At 39.1% G+C, this 17,254-nt stretch overlaps 2 protein-coding genes and 1 long non-coding RNA gene across 3 annotated transcripts in view; 1 reads left to right on the top strand and 2 right to left on the bottom strand.

Moving 5' to 3' along the window:
* The window catches only part of LOC106941841 (uncharacterized), a 5,105-nt gene extending 3,429 nt beyond the window's left edge, over positions 1–1,676 (top strand). Inside the window, exon 2 of the long non-coding RNA XR_001423469.1 lies at positions 1,026–1,676. This is a non-coding gene — a long non-coding RNA (uncharacterized LOC106941841). The remainder of the gene's footprint in view (positions 1–1,025) is intronic.
* On the bottom strand, positions 1,319–10,439 carry LOC106941839 (phosphoglucomutase-1-like). The gene is made up of 11 exons (XM_015024968.1): positions 9,286–10,439; positions 7,037–7,199; positions 6,722–6,868; positions 5,495–5,620; positions 5,180–5,370; positions 4,877–5,031; positions 4,648–4,763; positions 4,441–4,576; positions 2,615–2,798; positions 2,411–2,539; positions 1,319–1,958 (listed from the first exon to the last, which is right to left on the bottom strand). Exons 1-11 carry the CDS (start codon positions 9,541–9,543, stop codon positions 1,869–1,871), a joined length of 1,695 nt encoding a protein of 564 aa, XP_014880454.1. The 5' UTR covers positions 9,544–10,439; the 3' UTR covers positions 1,319–1,868.
* Positions 10,440–10,572: 133 nt separating this feature from the next.
* LOC106941838 (angiopoietin-related protein 3-like) lies at positions 10,573–16,963 on the bottom strand. Its single transcript, XM_015024966.1, has 7 exons — positions 16,182–16,963; positions 14,376–14,486; positions 14,087–14,204; positions 13,078–13,206; positions 12,653–12,748; positions 11,217–11,489; positions 10,573–11,133 (listed from the first exon to the last, which is right to left on the bottom strand). The coding sequence occupies exons 1-7, from the start codon at positions 16,686–16,688 to the stop codon at positions 10,925–10,927; spliced, it is 1,443 nt and encodes a 480-aa protein (XP_014880452.1). The 5' UTR covers positions 16,689–16,963; the 3' UTR covers positions 10,573–10,924.
* Between the last annotated feature and the right edge of the window lie 291 nt (positions 16,964–17,254).

Genomic DNA, 17,254 nt, shown 5'->3' on the forward strand with positions numbered 1-17,254 from the left:
GATAATTTTAAATATGGTAATAATACAATAAAATGCTGGAACTTTTGCAGGGAGGCTTCTGTTTCTTTTAAATCTGGCCTTAAATACAATCACATATAAATAATATTGTATTTTGATTAAGTTTCTGTTGTTTAAACATCCAAGTACGTCTTAAATGAGACAAAATTTTAATTTAACAACAAAGTGTTGGGAAATTTGTGGCTGTACAAAAAATTGTCATTTGGGGGATATGTAAGTAATTTTGTTAGGTTTTTTTTATATAGATATGTTTCATATATTCCCAAAATGGCTGAAGTGATTAATCAGATTTATTTAATTGTGATTAATCAGTTATTAATAATTATTGTTATAATTATTGTACCCCAGCTAATTCTTAATAATTAACTGGGGTACAAACTCAAAAAAAAGTTTTTGTTCTATTGACTTGATGCACCAAATCAACATATTTATTTTGCATTTAAGTCAAAATTCTTTGTAAGTATGGTTTACCCAAAACTCCTTAAATGGTACACGTTTAGCTTCACCTGGTTCAGATTTACAAAATAAATGCTGTTATTGTATTTTAAGCTCTTTAATATTTAAAAAAGGAATTTAATTATTTGCTTCTTTAGGGCTTGTAATGCAAATAAACTAATTTATCTTAAGTGGTTAAATGAAAAATCTGTAGAATGTGCCACTTTTTTATCCGATTAATCAGTCAGCCAAATATCTAACAGATTAATAGATTACTAAAAAAAATTGTTAGTTGCAGCTCTAAGTCCCACTGAATAAATTTTCCAAAAAAATAAAAAAATAAAACACTTTACCAGCTGGATTAATAAATTTATTCATATGTGTATCTTTCTTTACTGTGGAAGTATGTTTTTTTCAACCATATTCCTGACTAGCTTGTCAAAATGTTTTGTGTTTTGCATGTTATGATGACTTGCTGCCATCATTCCATGTTTTTAATAGTTTTTTTTTTTTTTGGTCTTTTGTAGAAATACAGAACACAATAAAACCTGACTGTGTTGGTGTCTCGACAGATTTCAGGTTCAGAAACCAAAAGAGAGCAACAATTCAACAGGTGTCAGTGATCACAGAGAAGGAGCAGATATCAGTGACTCCTGCTGTCGCTGTCTGGATGGAAGTCTGGTAACTAAAATATTCTTCTTTCACATAGTATTCTTCCCGTCTCATCCTGGGTTTGTAACAGATATTAGATAGAAATGACACACGGTACAAAGAAACGTGGGTTTATTCATGATGACAGAGAGAAAAAAAGAGTTCATTTTTTCTGGTGAACAATATAATCAAATGCTGCCTTGTTTTTGTTCACATAATTTTCTGGAGTGCTGATTTTAATGGTGGGCTGGTTTTTGTCACACATGCTAAGTTTTAAGTTATTATTCGCCAAGGAGTTTCTTTTTTTTTGTTTTATTATCATGTTTAAACTGCGGCAGTGTCTGTATTCAAATATAATATTGTATAAAATATGTAGCTAGCTTGACTATGTGAAATTCAGCTGACAATAGTCTTCAGAAAACAATCTTTCTTTTAAGTCCTAATATTAGGAAAACAATGACAGTGGAAGGAAGCAGAGCCATGCTGAGTGAAATAAGTATTTACTCTGATCTGGCATAATCCATTCGAGATAAAAATCCATAAGCACAAAGCAGATAAATGGCAAAAAAAATCGCACTCGATTACATACCAGATGCATGAGGAAAACTACAAATATGAGTCAGAAATTTACCTGTTGCACACAGTGCTTTCACTCTTTGACTTCCTGCTCTGTTTATACAAAAATAAAGGCAGAACAATAAAACAAAACAGAAAAAATAAAAATAAAAAAATTCCTGGAAGTTGAGGGCATTCGTGGGGAGGGTTTACGTAATGAGTGATGGGCCGTTTCGACCCGTCCTGTGGTGAAGCTGAGAAATCTTCAGAGCAATGGTCGCCAGGGGTGCCAGCATCACCTGTCCCAAACGAGAACCATGAGGTCAGAGACCGATGCCCCTGGACATCACAAGACCCAGTGACTAATTTACAACAAACTATTTGGTCGCATCACAACTGGGCCCGTCACGATAACAAGTGTCACCGGACGATAAATTGTCCCAGAAGTTATTTTGCGATAAACGGTAATATTGTTGCTTGAATACTGTTTTCTAGAAATATAATGGTAATAACATATTTATGCAAGAACACATTCTCAAATATCAATAAACTTTAAATTGTAAAGAACATTCGACACCGGAACTGGAAGACATTTTAAATACATAATAAAGTACATTAAAGTTTATGGCTGCAAAATGGCAAAATGTGCAAAAGTTATTTTTCTTTTTTGTTTTGTGCTGCCCTGTGTATGTAAAGATGTAGCTGCTGCTAATCGTACTGTGATTGGAGTGAGCCGTTTCTGCCTCTTTACCTGCGTCTCTTCAAACAGGAGTTTCCTTTCGTGGCTGTCGATGTAGATCCTGACAGTGGCTCCCTCGGCGCCCGTCCCACCCAGTCTGTAGACGATCCTGGAGCCGTCAGAGAAGATGATCCGCAGTCCCTGCGGTGGAAACAGATAGCAGGTTTTGTTGCTTACATCAAGAGAAAAAGACACAATGACTACAAACTCGCATACCTGGTTCCGGGTTATGGTGCTGTCCAAGGGGTCGGTGTATTCGAAGTTGTCGGCTTTTTCCACCTGGTAGATTTTGTCCTCGACCGCGAATCTCTGCTTCACGAAGGACTTGTCAGAGATCAGAATCTCCAGGTCCTCCATCATGTCACACGCCGCATCTATGTCTACGTTCTCGTAGTCATATCTGGAGGACATAGATGAAGAAGAAGAGATTCAAATTTCATAGCGTATGTTACATGGACTCGCAAAGCAGTCGGTTATCAGTGGTTGACAGCTGATCACAGAAGAATCAAAAGACTTAAAATCAGCTCACGATAAGGCGTGCAGCTGCAAAGGATTAAACCTGAGCTTGTTTGGAAAAAATAGAAAGGAAGAGAAAAATCCTCTGGCAATGTAGTGGCTTTAATTCTCCACTAGGTGTCACTTATGTTCTCCATTCTTCTTCTGGGAACAACTTTCTACCCGGAAGGAGGTTTAATTGGACAATATTTATATTAAACGTATCGTGCTTTTGCTAATTCACCAGAGCAGGACAAAATATGAAAAAAAAAAAAAAAAGAAAATTCATTTTTTTGAAAAATTTTTTTAAAAGATGACAAACACTGATGCATTTGACAGGACCATTATTGATACGTCCTGGTAGAGCTGCGTGAAAAGCATTAAAATACGTTTTTATGAATAAAATTCAATATGAAGAAATAATTTTTTTTTTTTTTTACAAAATCATCGGTGACAGACTGAACATTTCTTAGAAAACACCTCACCTTTTAATAAATTTACAAAAAAAACTCCAAAAAATAGCATAAAATGAATCATACTGTCAATAGAATATTGAGGAAAGAAATGTAATTAATACAATTTGGAACAAGGCGGTAACATAAAATGTGGAATAAGTGAAGCACTGTGAATACTTTTGGAATCAACTTTATCTGAAATATTATTTGGTAATTTGAACTTCTTAGGGTTATTGGAACTTTTAATTGCAAATCCACATGGTCCCGTTTTCCCAGGGTATAAATTTAAAACGTTTCTTTAGGTGTACACTTCAAAGACCTTTCTCTTAGCCACTCTTCAAAACTGCAAAAACAACAAAGCATCCAGATAAAGTAAAAGAGGCGTTCTGTTTTCCAAAAGGCCGGAAATGACTACGATTTTTTTTCTCATGCCTGCCCAGATCTTTGGTCATTTCAATTATTTTCTTTAAAAAAATTCTAGATCAAGTATTGGTGACAATGCGCCCGGTGCATAACTGAAGATCTATTCTGTTTATTTTTATTCGGTGTGCTCTGAGCAACGTCATATTTTATTATGTGTTTTACGTTATATTTAAAACAAATATAATGCTTAGTAGGGAGTTTGTTTTTTTTTAGTTTAATTTTACGTTTGACCAACTTAGTAAACCAATTGTTTTCTGCCAGTTTCAGTTTCTTTATTGTTTATTTTAAATTGGCTGCTACACTCCTAAGTTCATTGATTGAACACATCAGAGTTGCATTGTTTTTACATTATTGTGAGGTTATTGGTGTATCGATGTGTTCTGCACTGGTTCATAAGTTTATTAAATAAATTTAGAATTCCGTACATTTATGTCTGTGTTTAAAAAAAGAAACATTTCAACACTGTTTTTGTGTTATCAGTAGAGACTAAACCTCAGATATCGATATCAGTATCAGAAGTGGAAAACGGTACAGAAGCTGGAGACAAATCAACATGTCTGTTTATGCTACTGCAATAAAATATGGAGCCATTTTACAACTTTTTACACATCTTCACCATGGGCGCCATGAAACAGGAAGGATACCGCCTGCTGCATGTCCGCCACTTACCTTGTGAAGTAATTCCTTCCATATTTTAGCCAGTGATCCTTCAGAATATCCTCCACACTCTGCCGTCTGGTCGCGATGATGGACAGCCATGCCAGCACAGCCCAAAGCCCATCCTTCTCCCGAATGTGGTCCCCACCTGTATGTAGTTTTAGAGTTTCCACCTCACAAACACTACAGCCTCTTTAAATCTCACAGTAGAAGTCGTACCTGTTGCAAAGCTTTCCTCTCCGCACAAAGACAGCATGCCGGCGTCCATCAGGTTCCCAAAGAACCTCCAGCCGGTGGGAGTTTCATGCAGCTCTATTTTCGTTGCTTTGGCTACTCTGTGGACAGTTGGATGAGAAAGTATTCTTGGCCGCAAACAGGAAATGCTACTTAACCGATCTGAGCGTCTTAAAAAGCAGGGGGTTAAGTCGATACTTGGCCAGAGTTTTACCTGTCCAACGCCGTGCTTGTGGGCATGCTGCGGGCAAAGCCTCTGACGCCCGTGTGCTGAAAGTACGGGATGCAGAAGATGTTGTCGGCTACCACAGCCACGGAGTCAGACGGAGTGACGAAGAAGCCGTGCTTACCCAGGATCATGCTGCGGTCCTGGAAAGAAATCACAGGCAGAGGTTCGAAATCAAGTTCAGATCATCTGAGCAAAATTGGACTTTAGCAATCGTCTAAAAGACGAGAGAGTTTTATTTCACTTTCTAGTATAAAATCTAAAAAAAAAAAAAAAAATGTTTTAACACACCCCATCCCCGTCGAACGCTGCTCCAAAGTCATACTGTCCGTCTCTCATGCTGTCAACCAGGTCTGTGGCGAACATAAGGTTCGGATCGGGCGGTTGACCTCCGAAGTCTTCCAACGGGACACAGTTAATGGCAGAGTTAGCTGGGCAGCCCAGCTCCTCACACAGTATTCTCTTCACATACAGTCCCAGCACTGGACAGCAGGTGGAGTTACAGCAAAGGGAGGTTTAAGACAGTTAGGATTTTAACCAGCAGAACCAGAAGTGATTTTTATTTTTCAGGAGCTTTAGTTCTTCAGAGTTAAAACTATTGCTCACCTCCATGCATGGCGTCCAGCCTTATGTTGATGTGATTCTCGCCAGACAGAAGTTCCTTCAAAGCCGCAAAGTCAAAGATGTTCCTCAGGAGGTTGGCGTAAGACTCCACAGGGTCAACTATCTCCACTGAACACAACAAATAGTAGAAACAAAATGACGCTACAAGTTAAAGGACAGTAAGACGACATCTAAAAGCTTATCTACAAGTCTGTATGCTAACTAATCTACCTTCTACTTTCTCTATTTGCAAGAAGTATTTGAAATTTTAAGCCTTTGGTTTAAATCCTCAAGAGTTGGTAACATTATAAAGGAGGCAACTGTTGTTCTCAAATGTTGTGAAACTCCAAATCTAACTTATATGAGGATTTCTTCCTTCAGTGTTTTATGTAGACCATGTTGCCTGTCTGACAGATACCTGCAACAGTTAACTGCTTGTTTGTCTCTATCAAATAAAATCCCAACAGAAATCATTGAGCTATGTGGTTATAAAGTTCAAGAGGTGGGAGTGCTTTTAGAGGACTCTGTAGCACATAACAAAAAAACCAAAAACTACACACAATGCCATAAAACTTATGTGATAAACAGTTTTCTTAGGTTGTTTTCACACCTGATATAGCGCGATATATTCGGTTCGATTGGGGACCAAAATTGCAACACTTAATACATTTTCAGCTGGTGTGGTTCACTTTCACACTCCACTGTGTCAAATGTTCCAGACTAATTGAAAAACCTGTGAACAGGTGAGCCAAGAATCACTGAAAAAACCCACTCAAAACCGTCTGAAGAAAACACTGAGCACAACTGACTTCTTCAGAAAATGTAAACAGAAACGGAGTAGCATCAAATGGTAACGGTGGCAGGATTTCTCTTACATACACGTGTTTCCAACGCTTGTTCTGGTTGTATTTACCCATAGTGCTCTGTGCTACAGTTTGCTTCCTACTTTTGGAGTGGCCTTTGGTCTGCTTGCATTCATATATGCATTCAAACCGCACCGGAGTTCACATCATCAAGCAGACGCCTACATTTTTAGACAGACCAGAGTTCGCTTTCTTGGTGTACATCAGAGTTTGGTTGCACGTTCACAGCTCCCCAAACGAACCAGACTTTCTGGTTTAAATGTATCTATTGGATTCTCTGGCTCTAACTCACATGTTCATGTTTCTCCTAAGCAAATCCTTGACCCTGCTGCTTTGGGACTGAAGGCATGTTAGTAACCCCCATCACCTGTGAAGGGTTTGAACTTGTTCTCCAGATCAAACGCCTGTTTGCCAAGCGTTTTCAGATCCACACGCAATCCGGGGCAAATGGCAAACTCCTCAATGATTCTGCTGAGCTGGTAGATCTTGCTTGTGACCTCCTCCCTGGCTGGACCTGGAAGGAATGCAGAAGAATTTCTTTTTTTTCCCGCCAAATCAATATTCATAAGTACTGTGGTGTGTTCCCCTGGCTTAGTCACCAAAGGCATCTTTGTATTATCCAGAAGAAGCTTTTGAACTATCAGTTTTAGAGTCTGAAACTACTTCTCTCACATTGCCATACCTCCACTTGCTGTGTTAAACTTTATGCCAAAGTCTCCGTTGGGTCCGCCTGGGTTGTGGCTGGCAGTGAGGATGATCCCACCAATGGCTTTGTATTTCCTGATCACACAAGACACCGCTGGCGTTGACATCATCCCATGGTGACCAATGATAAGGCGACCAATCTGTGGAAACGTCACACGGGACCGTTTGAGTCGGGGCAGAGGAGATCGGTGCGGGGATGTCCCGTTTCCTTCCACATGTAAGTGGAACTAGGATTAACGCCGACATTAAGAGTAAGTTCCAGCACGGATGAGTGTATTTTAACCCTCTATAATAAATTGGCTGAGCTAAAAGAGCACAAGCCACTCAGATGTGATGTAATTTAAACCCAGAGACCATAGAGAGCTTTTTACTGATGCTGGCTGCGCGCCTGAAACCAGAACGGTTCGATATGTTTCTAGTGGAGCAGATCAGAGCCAGGAGCTGAAACTATTCTGCTGACTTAGATTTTTACTTTGGATGTGCAGAGCTTCACTTCTTCTGCCACTTTCTGCTATATGACTGCTGAGTTATGCTATATTGGCATTTGTTGGAATTGCTCATTAATCAAAGTGATTGACAGATTTTCATGTGAGGTCACAAAATGTGCTGCTCCTTACAGAAGAAAATTCAGCATCATCCATCATCTAATATGTTTAAATAAATGACTATTGCTATTTCAATAATAAAATAATAATTCAATAATTTTTTTGGGGGGGGGAGGGCAAAAGTTTACTCCTCCTCTTTTGTATCTAAAATGGCCCTAATACTTTCACATTTTGTAATAATTGGCACAAAATGTTATATGTGTGGCATAAATTATTGCAAATTGGATTTTATTACTTTTTCGATCATTATATATTGCAGCTTTAATTTTATTACATTTTGAAACCTGATTTTATTATTATTATTACTACTATTACTATTACTACATATTACGTGTTGTTCCAAGGTTAACTCAAACACTTAAAACAAAAATGTCCTTCAAGAAATAAGCAAAATATTAACTTCCTGCCCAAGCTAAAGGGGGAAAAAAGAATAAAATGCTACTTCAGTCACAAGTGGTCAAATAAAGTTCAAGTCAGTGTCAGTTAAAAACGAGCCACTGACTTTTTAAGAGATGAACATAGAGATAGAAGTAGCTAACGGAGCAAACACCTGCTGACTTTAGCAGAAGCATTTATGTGCTACTTGTGTAGCATATCATCGCTTCAGACTGTTCTGCTCCTCCGAAAGCTAACATTTGTCGGCTAATTAGCTGGTCTCCGTTAGCTAGCCAACTTTTAGCCAAGGTTTTAAAACCACCAAATCCATACATCCCATCATAGCTTTTTATGTGGCCCTCTAGACTCCAGATGCCAAATTACATAAATTAATTTTTCCCAATTATGCGATCATGGAAATTCACACACAGTCATCAGATCCCTGCAATTTTTTCATGTTAATGCATAACTTTTTTTTAAGATTTTTCAAATTTTCTGCTAAAATGGTCAAAAACATTGGGTTTAAATGACTGCTAACCCACACCAGTAGGCAGCAGGGTTTTTTACTTGTACTACACTCCTGCCTCAACCTTACTAATGTCTCTTGTAGTCCGTGATGTAAACTGTGAGTAGCTAAAAGTCACATTTGGTGTTATATAATACATATAACCACAAACTTTGCAAATTTCTTGGAAATTTTTTAGCTCCACAAAATAAGTGATTTTGATAGAAATCAGAAAAACAATCCCAAAATATTATAGGGACTGTTCAAAGTGAAAACATTATTTAATTTTAAGAAGTACTTATTTAATACAGAGAGCTGTTTTCTCTAGTTGAACAGTTTGTGTTTTATTAAGACGTTGTGGCACAACCAACCAGAGCTTTGAGAACATTCATGATCTTGATACGGCCCCCAAATGAAAATGGGCTTGACAACATAAAATCTCAATAAAATGCATGTTGTAAAGTGACAAAATGCTAAAGATAAGAAAAAAAACAAAACAAAACAAAACAACAAAAAAAACTTTTGCAACACAGCCAAAATATTTCATGTGCTTCATACAATCAAGTGATGGGGCAGGTGACACTGACATGCCCCAGGTTCTGGGGCATGTCAAATAATAGTTTTTTGTAAACAAAGTCACCAGTATTTATGTGTGCAGCCAACCACTTTTTTAGTGTATGCACACACACACACACACACGCGCACACACACACGCATTCACACAAACACACACTGACTGACCCCGTTGGCGGCTGCCATCTGAACGAGGACCCCGATAGCCGTTCTGTTGAAGAAACGTCCGTCTCCTCCCACCACCAGGGTTGCACCCTGACGGTCGGGCAGGTCTATGGAGGAGAAGATACTCTGGATGAAGTTGTGCAGATAGTTTTTCTTGGACTGAAACACATAAACCTTCTTCCTAAGGCCGCTGGCTCCTGGTCTCTGGTCAGGATAGGGGGCCGTGGGGAAGGTCAGGACCTGCAGAGGCCCGTTCTCCATCGCTTTAAAATGAGGATCCAACTTGAAGTTCCATGCAGAGAGAACACATTTCTTTTTTCCCCCCCTCCGTCAGCCGCAGTAATGAGCTCTGAGGAACAGAATGGACAGTGAAGAGCTCGACGACTCCTATTATTTCGCTGGGTTACAGCAGGACTTCTGCAGCTCAAAATAACCTTTGCAAACTAATGTGTGTGCAGAGGCAGGGTGGTAACTGAAGACGCTCCTTCACACATGTGCAGGGAGATCACTGTCAGGGCTCCAGGCCCAGTCAGAGAGAACTGTGTGTGTGTGTGTGTGTGTGTGTGTGTGTGTGTGTGTGTGTGTGTGTGTGTGTGTGCGTGCGTGCGTGCGTGCGTGCGTGTCAGAGTGGGGGGTTATTTATCAGCGTGTGAAAGGATGCAGCTGTGCTCCTGGTAATGATGTGCAAAAACAGGGATGGCATTTCTCATGTCATTCATCAGCAGCATGTGCACATGACTTACAGAAACCTAAAACACACAAGAACAACAACAACAAAAAAAAAGAAAACGTATTTAGCACAATCACAGTAATTGGTAATGAGAGGCAGAACAACGCTGCCCTCTAGAGGCTGTTAAAAGCTCAACCATAACAGCACAAAGAGCTAAAGTAGAAATAGTCACCATAGCTGCTACACGTTGTTGGAACAAAGTAAATATAATCAGTGCAGGTTGTCAGCAGACGAAAATTATGTTCAAGTAAGAGAAGTTCAACTTTAACTTATTTTTACTCAAGTACATGTAAAAAGTAGCCGTCCATGAAATGACTCAAGAGTAAAAAAGTATTTGGTAAAAAGGAGACTCGATTGTTAACTGATCAAAACTTCAATCATCTAATATTTAAAAATGACATGATCATGTGGAAGTGATGTGGAAATGTTGGTATTTTAAACACCAAATATGAAAATAATTCAAATAAATAGCATCAAATAAAATCAGGAAATCAACGTTTATAAATCAGTTTCTTTCTACTTAAAACTTATGAAATTTTACAAAAACCGCAGGTGTGTGAAGGATGTTTGGTTGAAACAAAAGTCATTCAGTGAAGTCACTCACAGTGAGCAGAGTGTCCAGAAAGTTTAATCAAGAAAGACTAGTGATACTTCATAGGTACAGCATTCTCAAGTAAACAAAAAAAGAGAATGGAGCTCCGACTTTTAAAAAAATTGAGTTAATTTGTCACATGTAGTCAAAATAAACGTACTTTATTCACGTTTGTTTAACACGACAACCCAATAAACTTAATATATTTTCTTGGATGAATTTATTTTGATTACTTGTGACAAACGGGCCATTATTTGATTGTTTACAATGAGTGTAGCAACTACAGACAGCAGGTGATGGACCAGAGATGGACAGTGGCATCAGAGGGAGTTGACAGAGTCCAGAGGATGGATGGAGATCTGTGTGAAAGCGAAGGAGTGAGACGCCTTTCGCCCCGACCTCCACTGTACGCCTCTCCTTCGCTCTGAGCGCCCATTGGCTCTCACGCGCGAGTACCTCTCATTAAGTCGCCTCTTAATGGCGACGCCATTAAGGTTGGCGTCGCCACAGGAGCTGAGCCACCATCCCCCTAAAAAATGAAGGAGGAGATGATGATGTGCTGACCAGACATTACGACCACTTACTCTGTCAGGTGGGAAACGTCTGCTTTACCTGATTGGGGGTGGGAACACCTGGATGCCCAGTGGCGGCCATTGTCTCTGTCCTTGGTGGAAAACACCACTCCCGTGTGGTTGCTCAAGGGGTTGGGCAGACTTCCAGACAGATATTCGAGTTGTATGGCATAGTCACTCTCCGGGCCTTCGAGGTAAAATCTGTATTCGATAAAATGTCTGTTCTGCTTCCAGTCTTCCAGCTGGATGTGAAGGACAGAGTTCCCCTGCGAGGCAAGGGAGTACATCTTCTTGAGGCCCAGCCAAAACTCACCTGAGAGAGAAAGAGAGGCCAACAGGTTTACCATGGACAGGCAGAGGGACGGAAACAGAGGACCCAACACACACATTAAAATGAATTGTTTTTGTGACGACAGAAAACAGGAACTCCACAAATAATTATAAAAAGTATACCACAAATACTTTGACATTTAATCTGTACGAGTCAATGGAAAACAAATTTGTTAGAAAGAAAATACAAAAAAAATAATAATAATAATAAGAGTTACAACATGGTTGTAGAATTGCACACACTATTAAACTCATCCTTTGTTGATTTCATTTCAGCATTCTGTCTTCTTTGGTAAGAGTCTGTCAGTATCCTACAATATGCATGGAGTCACATTTCCAACATGCCCACATGATTTGTGCCAGTTTGGCTTAGCTGAAGATTATTTTAATATCAGGTCTGCAGAAAGGCAATACTAGAGTGATATTTATCTAAATCTGTGGGTCTTTAAATGGCATTAAAAGTCAAGTAAGTAACCCAAAATGTCATGGCAGTGACTAAGTATTCCATCATTCCATGGTGCCCATCTCCAGCAGTGATTGGGCAAGAGGCTGGGTACACCACCAGGCAACATAGAGACACACAAGAAAAAACAACCATGCACACACACACCTAAGGACAACATAACCTAACAGTCATGTTTTTGGACCGTGGGAGGAAGACATTGCTGAAACAAAACAGTGCTACCAACTGAACCATCATGCACCACTTAATCTCGAAGAGTCACTCACATCGGCATACCAAATGCTTGAAGTGTTTAAAACAGCAGCAGACTTGGCCTTATTTTCTGATTAATTCAGGTTATAGTTATTATTTGTCCAGTTGGTGGCGTTCTAAGATGGTTACAAAAGATTAGTGAATGTGGCAAAAACTAACTCCATTCTGACAAGCACATTGTGAGTTTCATAGCCTTTATCCCAAAATGTATGCAATACATACATTTAGCAGAGACGTATCTTATGGCAACACAGACTTCATGTACGTCACGGGACCTGGCATTTGGTCAAGGTTGTCTTTCTTCACATTTAAATAAACATAAAACATATTTTAAATGCAGCAGCATAACATAAAATTGAAGTGGTCAACTTACTGTATTAGATAAATCTCAGATTAACTTGTGGAATCAGATCATTCAAATCGTCTCTCACCTTGCAACTCTCCAAATCCATTTTCATACTTTTCCCATGGTTGATCAAAATTCATTGATCCGTCTCTCCTCTGCTGGATAACTGTCGCTCCACGACCTAAAGGCAAGAACGGTCAGGAACTGCACAGTAAAACGAATTACAACAGCCATCTTTTAGAATCAGCAAATATATGTAATGTAGAAACTCAAATCTTTTTGAAACCTTGAAAATATAATTTTGTTCTTTTTAACTATTAAACAGCTTTATCAAAGCTTTATAAGCTTAAACAGTTGAAAGTACCACATCTGTTTCTGATCCTTACAGTAAGGCTTGCATTAAGTCCTGATTTGGGGAGACAAGGAATCAACGTAAATTACCAATTAGTGTTTTATCCAACAACTTATGGATCCAAAAACAGTCTAAATGCTGCCGTGAATATGGCGTACCTCTGCTCATATCACAAAAGACCATGAAGGGCTCTGACCCGTTGGGTTTGATGGCGTAGGTCCCGTTTGCCCGTTCCCCTCTGTCAAACAACTCGCTGCAGTCTGATGGGAAATCTGTTGCAAAAAAAGCTACAGAAAAGAAAAAAAAAGGAAAATATAAACAAAAGCAAAGAGTGGTGGTGAACACTAAGAGGACACAGACAAAAAAATAATCAGAGTATTTTTTCCTTCCCCTGATTTTGCAGATGACACAGGAAAGAAGATGGAGTACTGATGATGTTAGGGTAGCATTAGCAACATTTACAAAAAGTAAATGCAGAATAAACAGAGTAGATAAATCAGTGAACAATATTAATATTTCTAGCATGCAGCCAAACTTGTGACAATGTCCTCTAAATCAAGAAGAGAAAAAAAAATCATTTAATGCAATTCCTTTCTGCTGATTCACATGCAATGCTGGGAAGAAGCAAAGCTGCTCATATTTAGCTCACTGTCATCCGTCATAACAGAAATGCAACATAGTTAAAAAAGAAAATAAAAAAATCTTCAGTCAGGCTGAAACACAACAGCCACATTTTTCAGATCAGATATTTTCTTCTGTTTCTCTTTGAATCCGATTAATCCCAACATCAACAGCATTAAGGTTAAAATCAACGCTTCAAAGGCTGAACTTCATTTTTACCCCTCAACCGACCAATCTGTAGGTCAGATTGATCAGCTCTACATCTGACAAGAACGTCTCCTAAAATGGAGTGTTTATGCTTTATACATACTACCTTGTGTAAAACCGTAACAACACAACGCTAAATGTTTCAGTAAAGACACTTTGAATCTAAAAATGTAACAATAGAAGCTTCTCTTATAATCAGGATCTAGTTATGGATCTAGGAGATGCAGTCCCTTGTTGTAAATCCATTTGCAGAAAACATCTTGGAGTCTCTGCCCGATTCTAAGCTCTGAAGTCGGGCATTAAATCTTTAAATCTTCTTCTGTTTACTATTCATCTCACTCGTCGTTGTGCCGCTGCTGGTGTCTGAGGTCAGGAAGGGGGCGGCTGTTGGTAATTCAGACATGGAGATCTCTGACATCTTCTCAAAGGTTTCCTGGGCCGATGCGCCGGCTGCCAGCTGTGGACGTGAAGGCAGAAAAACATCTCAGTTTGCAGTCATAAGTGGCACATTCACTCATAGCGGCTCGAGAGCTCCTGTTCCGCGAAAAACATATTATGTACTTTAAAATATTAACTTAATTTACAGAAGTTAATATGCTGAAATTGACGGGAGATTTGGAGCGTTTACTTTTTCCTCCAGCAGCTTGATCTTCATGGTCTGGTGGTCCAGATGCCTCCCTTGTTCCACCATGGCTGCCAGCAGGCTATTAATGCTCTGATCCTGGCGCTGCATCACTTCCTGTTCAACAAGTGAATTACATTTACAGTTACTAAATTCCTGTAAATATGAACTGCATGGAGAGGCAAGAGAAGAAAAAAAATGAGGGGGAAAAAGTGAACAGAACTTGTTAAAGTCGGTGTGCTGGAACCGCCGTGGATTCATTAGGCACCACTAAGCTGTGCTCACAACAATACTGACTGGTAACTTTTTAGCAAGATGGAGACGCTTGTTTTAGGAGACTCATTTTTTTTTTATATATATTGATGTGAAAGTTTTGGTTCCACGGGCAAAATATTTAACTTACAACATGAGAAAAATGTATATTTTTATCAATGAAATAATCAACCAATGGAATCGGTACTTTTTTCAATCAAAATTAAGGAGTTATTGATTTAAAACAAGCCACTCCATCTTGCTAAAAAGTTCCTTGTAAATTAGTTTTGTGTTATTTAAAGTGTATCTAGATGTCTGCACTAGAAATTAGATCCAAAATACTTGTGTTTTTTTTGCAGTGCGCTTAAAAAACTACTGAAAACTGTTTCTATATTTTCTGTTATTAATCTAACAATCTAACGTGGGTGTTAAAATTGGACCAAAACCTAATCGAGTGAGTGCGTTTCTAGCTTTGGTGGGTTAATTTTTTGGCCCCTATTTAGCTCCATACTATAAAACTAAGCTAAATGCAGAATGAGAACTCAAGAGTTTGCTTGATAAGAAAAAGTTTCCTTTTGATTTTTTTTCATGAAACATTTAGAGACTTTAAAGTTGATGTCCAAACCAGCTGGCATTTCAGAAACGTACGGGGAAAAAAATCAGAAACTTTCCCTGACCACAGGAAAGGTGGACATGACTCACCATGTCCACCTTTCCATAGATGGACATTCATTCTTGTTGAAAGAAAAACAAAAATGAATCCACAGCCGCATACCATTCAAATAAAAATATGGGTAATGCAATTTCTAAGTATGATTTTCAAATTAATTTCAGGTTAATGATTAGTTTCTACTTGTCATTTTTACCTAGATAAACTGGTTTTAGGTTTATTAATCCTATGAATTTAGTAAAAATGTTCTTCAAATGACTGGACTTGCATAGTTTTGAGTAATTTTATTTTAATTTCCGGGTGTGCGCCCCAGAAGGACTGCGTCACTCCACAGCTGCTTGTCTCTCATTAATGTTAATAGATGTTGGCAGGTATGATGTAGTCTTGATATTCTGTTTCATGCAGCTCTGAAAAAAACAATCAGTTCTCTGATTTTACTCGTTATAGGTACATGTTTGAGTAAAATGAACATTGTTGAACTACTGACAACATATCTCTGAAATTCCAAGCAAAAACTTAGTATTTATTTTTCAGAAAATGAGAAATGGTCAAAATAATAAAACAGATGCAGAGCTTTCAGACCTCAAATAATGTAAAGAAAACAAACAAACAAAAAAAAAGTTTATATTAATTTAAAAACAACAAAACTAATGTTTTAGCTCAAAGAGTTCAGACATCAGTATCTGGTGTTTTCAGTGGGGTTCAGTGCAGGACTGTATGTAGTTAACAGTTTTAATTGGACAAAACTATTTAATTTCATATGTGAATGTATGTAAATAAGCACTGATGTTTAGAAAAATGCATCAACGAATAACTTCTTTTGGGCCGTGGCCCTGCTGGGGGCCAAGCACCCTTAAAGGTCACATCCTAGAATCGCCCCTGTCACTCACTCTGAGGCTGTCGATCTCCGCTACCTGCCTGACCGTCACCAGGTCCACAGACAGGCTGCTCAGCTGCTCCTCCATGACTTCCACTTTGTTCAGAAGTTGGCCTTTCTCCTGCAGGATGCTCTCCATCTTGACGCTGATCTTCTTGGACAGCTCCTTGATTTCCTCGTTGTGTGTGTTGAGCACGGCGGCGGTTTGCTTCAGCTCCTCCTCGCCCTCCTTGATCTCCCCAGCCAGCGCCGCCAGCCGGACGAAGGAGCGGTCGAAAATGTTCAGCTTCTGGAAGATTGTGTTGATCTGCCCCTTCGTCTTCTGCACGAACTCCCGCATGCTCTGGCCAAGCTGCAGCAGGCCGTTGGACAGGAGGTGCACATCGTCCAGGGGAGCAAACAGTGAGCGGGTTTCAGGCAGAGCCTCCAGGTTCAGGACCGGAGGCTGGCTGCTATCACAGAGGACAGGCACAGAGGCCAGGACCAGGAGAAAGACGACAGGAACCGGCGTTGTTTTCATGTTTCCCCCTCCCAGTGTTTGAGCTGTCAAGCTATCAGCTGGCTCCTCGGACAAAGAGCCACTGGGTGAAAATTCATAGCTTTATCCTCCCTCTGGGATCAAGTCAATGATTAATCCTGATCAATATTACGGCATTTAAAGTAGAACGACGACAACATCAAAAAAAAGTTAAAGAACGATGTGGTTTTGGTGTCATTTATGGAAGAAGCAGACAAGAAATTACACCTTTTCTCCACTAAATGTTTTTGAATTGAATCAACTTCAGGAAGAAGTCAATGTTTTAAACATTAAAGGGGCAGTATTATGTGTTTTCCAGCTAGAGTCATTATGTAGCACAATTAAGTCACTATGTTACCTTCAGGCTGCTATAAAAATCCTATGTATCAAATCAAATACAACTTAAAAGAAATTTGATTTCATAGTTGATGTCTCTGTCTCTTTAAGAAACTCCTGCTCTTTCTGAAATCTCCACCAATGTTTTCGAATACTGACTTCAACGACTGATGAGCTCAGGTTTCTTCCTCCAAAGGTCTCTCTCATATCAAAACCCTACGGAGGTGAAGAAT

This window comes from Poecilia latipinna, unplaced genomic scaffold (genome assembly GCF_001443285.1).
Source record: "Poecilia latipinna isolate Pla-1442-1.1 unplaced genomic scaffold, P_latipinna-1.0 Scaffold3891, whole genome shotgun sequence".
Taxonomy (NCBI): domain Eukaryota; kingdom Metazoa; phylum Chordata; class Actinopteri; order Cyprinodontiformes; family Poeciliidae; genus Poecilia; species Poecilia latipinna.

Coding starts and splice junctions, on each gene's coding strand:
- LOC106941839 (XM_015024968.1), bottom strand. CDS start 9,543: ATGGAGAACGGGCCTCTGCAGGTCCTGACCTTCCCCACGGCCCCCTAT. Junction 5,371..5,494: donor GCTGGACGCCATGCATGGAG/GTGAGCAATAGT, acceptor CCTGCTGTCCAG/TGCTGGGACTGTATGTGAAG. Junction 4,764..4,876: donor ACAAGCACGGCGTTGGACAG/GTAAAACTCTGG, acceptor AACTGTCCACAG/AGTAGCCAAAGCAACGAAAA.
- LOC106941838 (XM_015024966.1), bottom strand. CDS start 16,688: ATGAAAACAACGCCGGTTCCTGTCGTCTTTCTCCTGGTCCTGGCCTCT. Junction 11,490..12,652: donor TGGATTTGGAGAGTTGCAAG/GTGAGAGACGAT, acceptor TTTCTCTCTCAG/GTGAGTTTTGGCTGGGCCTC. Junction 11,134..11,216: donor GTGTTCCCACCCCCAATCAG/GTAAAGCAGACG, acceptor TTCATTTTTTAG/GGGGATGGTGGCTCAGCTCC.